General features: G+C 41.6%; 1 protein-coding gene across 1 annotated transcript; it reads right to left on the bottom strand.

Annotated features, from left to right (window-relative positions):
- Positions 1 to 1,461: 1,461 nt before the first annotated feature.
- Positions 1,462 to 2,594, bottom strand: LOC149260266 (uncharacterized). Its single transcript, XM_089457556.1, has 2 exons — positions 1,931 to 2,594; positions 1,462 to 1,775 (listed from the first exon to the last, which is right to left on the bottom strand). The coding sequence occupies exons 1-2, from the start codon at positions 2,592 to 2,594 to the stop codon at positions 1,462 to 1,464; spliced, it is 978 nt and encodes a 325-aa protein (XP_089313682.1).
- Between the last annotated feature and the right edge of the window lie 5,563 nt (positions 2,595 to 8,157).

The following is an 8,157-nucleotide window of genomic DNA, read 5'->3' as shown; positions in this document are numbered from 1 at the left end:
GCACTTGAGTTTCCGTAGGTGCCTCGTCCACCATTCAGGAGGATCCCATCCTTTTCTAGACATGAGGAATTTATAACCACTTTTTGGGGAGTATTCTCCAGTATCTGCATGGGCCCACATTAGTTCGTCTGAGCTGTCTTTCAGTCTGACATTTGATCTGGCGAGTTCCTGAATATAGATGTTCCATTCATTTCTCCATCCTTGCTCTAAGTCCAGATCTTCTCCATTTTTCCAGGCCTGTCCCCATATGGATGAATGACCAATTTTTCCACCTGATATAAGAATAGGATGCCTCTGATTTCTAAGTGGTGGGATAATCTGGGAGATAGGGCATAATTTTCGTTACATCCAACCCATGGGTCCTTCCCAATCTTCACATTCATCCATTTCCAATCTTCCATCCCAGTCCTTGTTCAATCACTTTGAAAGACTCCACAGTTGCTTTCAATATCACCGAGGCATTCTTCTTGGTCTTTGTTGGGTTCCTAATCCATTCTTCTATAGGTACTGGGTCAATATATTTTCTTTTGATCACTCTTGTCCATAGATTTTCCTTCTTAATAAGCCTCCAGCCTGATTTGGCTGCAAGAGAAAGGCTGAAGTCGGGGAGGCTTTTTATCCCCCATCCTCCCGAGTCTTTAGGCCTTGCCACTTTCTCCCAGGCAAGCCATGGAAGAACATAGTTCTCTTTAGATCCAGCCCAGAGAAATCTACTACAGATTCTTCTAATTTTCTCCAGGATACCTTTAGGAACCCACGTTAATGCTGCCCAATAGACTGGAATGGCCTGAAGCACTGATTTGATTAGCGTGAGTCTCCCTACTCTGGAAAGCCATTTGTAACTCCAATGAGATATTCTGGCTTCTATTTTAGCGATCAACCAGTTCCAGTCCTCTTTCTTATAGGCGTTGGGTTTCAACCAGAAGCCTAAATACTTGAAGGGGGATTGCATGTTGCTTGATTCGAAGGGAAAAAGAGAAAATATCTGGGCTCTTTCTTGCCTGTTTAGGCCTTCCACAATTAACTGGGATTTCCTGGAGTTTATTTGCATTTCGGTAGCTTTCAAAAAAGATCAAAGATGTTTCTTAATTCTTTTATTTCATTAGATGCACCATTTGTGAAAACCAATATGTCATCTACAAAAAGAAGATGACATATATTCAGGTTAACCGCTACTTCTATACCTCTGACCTTACCTTCCCGTTTGGCCTTTTGAATCAGCTCACTTATACCTTCTGCAACTAAGAGAAATAACAGAGGGGACAAAGGGCAGCCTTGCCTCAATCCCCTCTGTCCTTTGAAAAATGGAGTGGCTGCACGATTGATGAGAATTGCATAACTCACGTTTGTGATGCAGCCCATTATCCAGCTGATAAAATCCACTTTGAATCCTAGGTGAGTTAAGAGCAGAAGGATATATATCCAATTTATTTTGTCAAATGCTTTTGATAAATCAATTTTTTATACAGCACCCTTCGTATTCTGTTGTTTTACACTGTGAAGAACCTCCTGAGCCACACCTATGGCTTCGTGAATTTGTCGACCATTCAAGAAACCAAATTGCTCAAATGAGATGTGCCTTGACAAAATTGGTTTAATTCTGAGAGCAATCACTTTTGCAATTATTTTATATATATTGTTGCATAACGAAATTGGTCTGAAATCTTCAAAGGTTTCAGGGGATTCCTTCTTTGGGATGAGGGCTATAAATGTTGCGTTGAAAGGACTGTAGACCTCTCCTTTCCTTCTGGTCTCTTCAACGACTTCAGTTATTTCTTCACCAATCAGATCAAAAAAATGGAGAAAGAGTTCTATGGACCAGCCATTCGGCCCAGGGTTGTTTTCTTTTGCCATATATTTGATGACGCTTTCCACTTCCTCCTTTGTAACTAGGCTCATCACCTCCTTCGCTTCTTCCTCCTCCACGAACCTGGGGAACATTGCGTTGTTCTGATAACCTCTGCGATGGTGGCCTCACCTTGGTCTGCATATTGGTTCTGGAAGTGGCACTGCCCGAGTGCTGATAGAGCTTCAAAAGTCTTTGCTTCCCTTCCTTCGCCATTTTTTAGGTTCCAGATGGTGTTTGCACTCTTTCTCCCTTTTGCATAATTGTGAAAAAACCTCGTGTTTTCGTCCCCAACTTTGAGCCAGATTGCTCTGCTCATAAGCCTCCATTCCTCTTCTTCTGCCAACAGGATTTGATTTTTGATTTTTTCAAGATATATGATCTCGTCTTTTGATTCCTGTGACGCATACCCATCCTCCTCTATACTTTCGAGCTTTTGGAGTTCCTCACTGATCCTGATAAATTCCTCATTCTGTTTTGCCTTCCTGTCCTTTGCCCATGTAATTTTTGATTTCTTCAATCTTTTGAGATTCTCCATGAATAGGAACCCTTTATCCTTAGTAGATCGACTGTCTGGGTGAATCCATGTTTCTTCAAAAAGCTTGTTAAAGGAGGTTTCTTGCAGCCAGGATGCATTAAACTTGAAGGGCATTGGTGGCTTGGGTGGAGACTTTGAGAGATCCAAGTAAATTGGAAAATGATCTGAAGGCCCCCCCTCTTCGACCCATTGCCGGAAAATAGGAATCATAGTAGATAGATCTTCGTTTATGAGGAATCGATCCAACCCTTTTGCCACTCTTGCTTCTCCTACTCAGCGGTTTCTCCAAGTCGGCTTTAGCTTAATGAGATTTACATCAATCAATTTATTTGTAATTAGGAGATTTTGGAAGAAATCTGGTAAGGAGTCCTCCCTAGCCGAGGGTCCCCAAGCCTCGCTCTTCCTAAAAAAAGTTTAAATCTCCTCCCATCACCATGAACTTGTTCTTCACTGTTGAATTTTCCATTAGGTCGTTCCAAAAGGGCATCCTCCCCTGACATGGGCCGTAGATGTTAAGAACTGTTATAGGGAATTCGAAGTCTAGGGATTGAATTTCCATCCCCATCACCTGTTTCATGCCCCATTGATTCTTTATCTTGATTTGCCCTTCTCTGTAACCAACAGCCAGCCCTCCAGAGTGACCAGATGAGTCCATAGCTGAGAATTTCCAACCTAGAAGGAGGGCAAATAGAGCCGATTCAACATCTACTCCATTCCCCAAGGAATCCTGAAGTAGAAGGATATCCGCTTTTGAATTCATTACCATCTCCCTGAGAGCCAGTTTTTTGGGTTTACTGGCTAAACCCCTGCAATTCCATGATGTAAGGATCATTTTAAGACCTTTTCGGGGTCGTGCACTGCTCTAACTGCCCCAGGAATTCACAGTTGCTTTCGATCGACCACATCGTGCTTAGCTTTGAACTGGGCCATGGAAAGGTTGGATTTTCTACCCCTTTTCTTCTGAGCTTGACTCTGTGGGAGGGACTGATCTATGCCACCCACCGAATCTAGGGGATCAGATTTAATGTCCATTGATCTAAGGTTATGGGGGCATATGGGTTGAGAGACCAGAGGATATGGCTTAGTAGAGCACCCTTCAAAATTCAGATCTAGGGAGGGAATAGCTGCTGAGATGATTTCAATACAGGTTTCTACATTATTCCCATCATTGCTTACATTATTGTCTATGATAACAGGCGTACAATTTTTTGAGAGAGATTCAGGAACCAGACAGTTATCTTTTGAATCTGAATTAAAATTAGGAGGGATTAAAGGATCTAAACTTGTACCCTTGGAGTCCTCGCCAATGATGGGATTTTGAGTTGATGTATCTTCTTCGATGGGTTCCGGGACAGGATTTGTGTTTCCGAGCTCGATTCCTTCATCTTCCATTCTGGATGGAGGATCCAGGTTTGTTTCCTTCAGAGTCTGCCACCCTGCTGAGGGTTTGTCTCCACTTCTCCTTCCATCTGATAGTCAGAAATCTTGTTTCCCTGAAGAGTCTGGTTTGGATGGGATCCCTTCTCCATATGAGTCGATGTCCTCTGGTATCTTCTCCATCATCTGCCCAATGGACATACCTTGGCCAGATGACCATAGACATGACATCTATGGCACCAGAAGGGCAAGTGTTCATAGTCCAGTATCTGTTCATAGACAAAATCTTTGTACTCGAGGTTTATTTTCTTTGCTAGCCCTCCACTCGGATTTAAACTGACTAGAATCCATGCCATTGCCTTGTTTTAGGTTTACAGGAAGGTCATGTCTGCTTCCAGAAAGGTACCTAATCTATTACCGATTGCTTTGAAGACTAACTCGACCCAAAGGAATGATGGAAGCCCCGGAACCCTTACCCATACCAGAAATTCATCAGTCTTCTCATGTACTGCATCGAACAGAGTACTCCATTTCTTGAAGAGAACCGGGATGTTCCCGAAGGCCCAGTTCCTATTGACAACCCAATCTGCCACCTCATTGTGCTCAAAACACACCATAAACCAACCTTTAGCTAGTGTCGAGACTGAGAAACCTCTGATGAGGTCGGATTGCCAATTCTGTTCCCCCTAGGAATGGATGAAAGTGGAGGAGAATTTTTTCCCCTTGCCCTACCTACCAATGTACATTCTGCCATCTCTAGGGCCTCTTCTATGTTCACGTCCATTCCCAGAACCAAATTCCCTTCTAAGTCTTGAGCCTTAATCGGCCTCTGCTTTTTCCTGTTCTCTCCCTTCTTTTGTGCTCCTGTGTCCTCTACCCTTAATTCCTCTTTTATCTCTGTCCTACCTTGCTGATCCGGACTAGATATTAGTAGTGAGGGTCTTGGCTCAGGTGAGGCTGGAACCGAGTTCCCTATAGAATGAATAAAAGACTTAGAAGGAGGTTGATTTGCTTCCTGAGCCTCCAATTCTACACCGATGGTGAATTCTCATGGGTCCGGAGGACCTTCGAAGCCGCGTTCCTTCCACCCGCCTACCTTATTAGGGCAACCCTGTTCTTTGCCAATAGAAGCTCTGGTAACAGTTGTGATTCTTCCCAAACTCTTTTGAGGCCTTTGACCTATGCTCGATCCGAGAATCACGATGTCGTCTAACCCTCCAGAGAGAACCGGGCCGATGGAAGAGGGTTTACCTTTACTACCTTGTAATCCTGCATGAATCTCGACTTCACTCTATCTTCTGATTAGATGCAGACCCTTAGTGTCTTGGTAAAGAGGATCGCTCCCCTCCAACTTCTTTGACGACTGAAAGAATTGCAAGTTCGACCTTAACGTTTCCGGAGAATAGGGAGCAGATCCTAGGGTTTTAGACGGTCCAAAATAGCGCTCACTATTCTGGGTGGTAGGGTCTTTCCCCCAGACTGAAAGAATGTCCTCCATTGCGGGATTTAGATCTATGAACTCGTTGGAGTTAACCATGGTTACTACAGAGGTCTCAGGTTACTTGGCAGTCGATTCCTTCGATGATTGTTCGCTGTCAGCCTAGTAGAACGATCTCCTTCTTTCCCTTGGTAAAACCTTGTTAATGCGCTTTAACCTGATAACTTCCAGTTGTCGGCCTTATGATGATCACCAACCTCCACCTGCCCTTCAGTCTGACGCTGTCCACCGGGTTCAGTAAATGCCTTCCGTCTCCTCCGGATCTCGTTCTCTGATGGGCCCTAGGCCGTGGCCCAGCAAGCCCTATGACCAGCCTAACACCCTGCGGCTAAACCCTTGATTTCTTCATCCTCGGCTCCTCGCTCCATCCCAGTCAGTTTCCTATCGCAATACGAGCTAGTTAACGTAAGGAGAATGGTGATTTTTGGAGGTGGAGAAGAGCATGAAGTTGGAGGCAAAGGGAATTGCGTCAATGATGGTGCTGGGTGGTGTTTGTAGAGTGATTTACAATTCATGGATGCTCCTCGAATGATTAAGAATGTGTTCCACCCACCTGGAAAGATGGCTTACTTAGATAATAGAAAAAAAACAAAAGAGAAAATGAAAGGAAAAGAATAGAGGAAGAGGAATAATAGAAGTTGTTATTGAGAAATTACCATTTTTCCTTATGGAAAAAAAACAGAAGTGGTTATCGGAAGAATAAATGGGGAATGAATAAGAGGGAGAAGTCACAAAGATAATGGAGGAAAAATATATGGCTCCTAAAATGGAAGTAGATTTAGAGGAGGAGGATATTATTGAATGAATTATAGATAAACCCAAGGAATAGTCATGAAATCCTCTCACTAGTCGCTGCCTCCCATTCAACGAAATGGGAATTATTCCTCCACTCAATGAGAGGGCTATGGATGTGTAAGCTTAACTTCGATCAACTAAATAAGAGGATTGTATAAGATAGGTGAAGGTACTTTCCAAATTATATTGTTCATCGAGCCTCCATATCCATTGAGAAGATGATAACATCTAATGCCAATAGAAATCCTCGAGTAGTCATGGCAACAAACTTGACTTTTCCAATAGCAGTGTAAGATAAAATAGAGTATCTTATGAGTGACAATGCATGATTGTGGAAAGAGATGGATACCAAAAAATAAGAGGTTGATAACCTTGGCACTGAGAATCAATGGTTGTATTCCACTATTATCAACATGACACAGCTATGGTTTGCGATATTTGAAGAACTAAAATTCATGAAAGACACCATAAATAAACTATACAATGAGACAATTCTATTGCATGAGGCAGTGGCACCCATGCTCCAAAGTTAGAAGAAATATCAAGAGATCGTAAATCTTCTAAATGTTACAAGCCCAGTTGTAGATTTGAAGTAGGATTGGGGAGTCAAGTATCCTAATGCTCCTGAGAAGTTGGTGAAGACAGGGTTGAAGCCAAGGTGGATAGAGCATAACTAAGGCTTCATACTCAGAATTACACCCACCTTAACGAACAAGAAACCAACACCATAACAACTTATGTCTAACCACATAATGGCTTAGAGTCCCTCAAAATGAAACATAAACTACCTTTTGTGGGTTCTTGAGGAGAAATAAGAGGCAAGGATGTCATCATGGAGCTGATAAAGGATTTTATTAAGAAAATCAAGCAAGAAACATATCAATAAGGCTTGGATATCACCAAGAACACAATTTTAAACTATGTAATTAGGGAAACTAAAGTTCACATGAAATTATCCTAGCTGATAATTAACATCTGAATCAATATTATGAGATGATTTGGACGTGAAGATGTGAAATGTTGCATAGATGGAAATCTAAGTTAAAGTTGTCTCAACAAATTTCAAAGCATGACATTCCTACATCAAAAGTGAACTCCATGTTAATTTTGAGAAAATTGATGCTAATAGAATTAGGGTTAGATTTATCTTTCTTGCCAGTTACTTGTTAATTATGTTGACTTATTTTACTTGTTTGTTATATTATCTTTCATCAAGAAATTTCCAGATTATATGTGTATGAATATCACAAAAATAAAAGAAATGAGATTTAGGCAGCCTACCACAATGAAACCCCTATCTAGGAGAAAACCGAGTGAAAAATCTCTTCCTTCAATAGTTTTCCTTGAGACTCTTCAACCTAGACTGAGACCTCCTCCACACCAAGCCAACCTCTCCTTCTTCGATTGAACCTTCAACCTAGTATCAATAGTAATTCGACCCTAACAACGTCTACGTGGAAACTTCGAGCATCAACAACAACTTCGAATTTGACAAGGAGACTTTGATCTCCTAAACTAGCCCACACAATAGAGAGAGAGAGAGAGAGAGAGAGAGAGAGAGAGAGAGAGAGAGAGAGAGACCAAAACTTCCATTTTGTCCTGCCCTTCCTTCCTGACCAAAATCACACTGCTTTTAGCCTCATTCTTCACCTTTTCACTTTTTCCGAGCTTCTAGCTTCAAATATGAAACTATGTTTGAGAGTGTGAGATGAAATGAATTCAAACTAACTTGTATATATAGCCTTCCAATGACGTTGAATTTCCTTCCTTGAGTCTGATTTGATGTGGAGGTTAGATAATTCATCTTTGACTAAAAAGAATTATTTTTACATTGTTCAAAATCCCAAAAAGGGTCTCATAAAATATACAATGAATCTAATGACTCTTTATTAATCCTCGGAGTCCACAATGGGGACTTTTGCTGATCCGGACTTAAACAAGAACGCAGAAAATTACAGAGATAACCATAAACACATATATGCACCGGAAATAATACTTCATTTCATTAATGTAAAATATTGAAATATGCTTACAAACAGTAATGGAAATAAACTAGCTAGGGCGATGGTAGCTTATCTTTGAGAAGAGATTTGTGGTGGCTAC

Source organism: Pinus tabuliformis, chromosome 6 (genome assembly GCF_031772625.1).
Source record: "Pinus tabuliformis cultivar Carrire ecotype Pingquan chromosome 6, CPIR1, whole genome shotgun sequence".
NCBI lineage: Eukaryota > Viridiplantae > Streptophyta > Pinopsida > Pinales > Pinaceae > Pinus > Pinus tabuliformis.
This window is presented reverse-complemented; position numbering and strand designations above follow the sequence as displayed.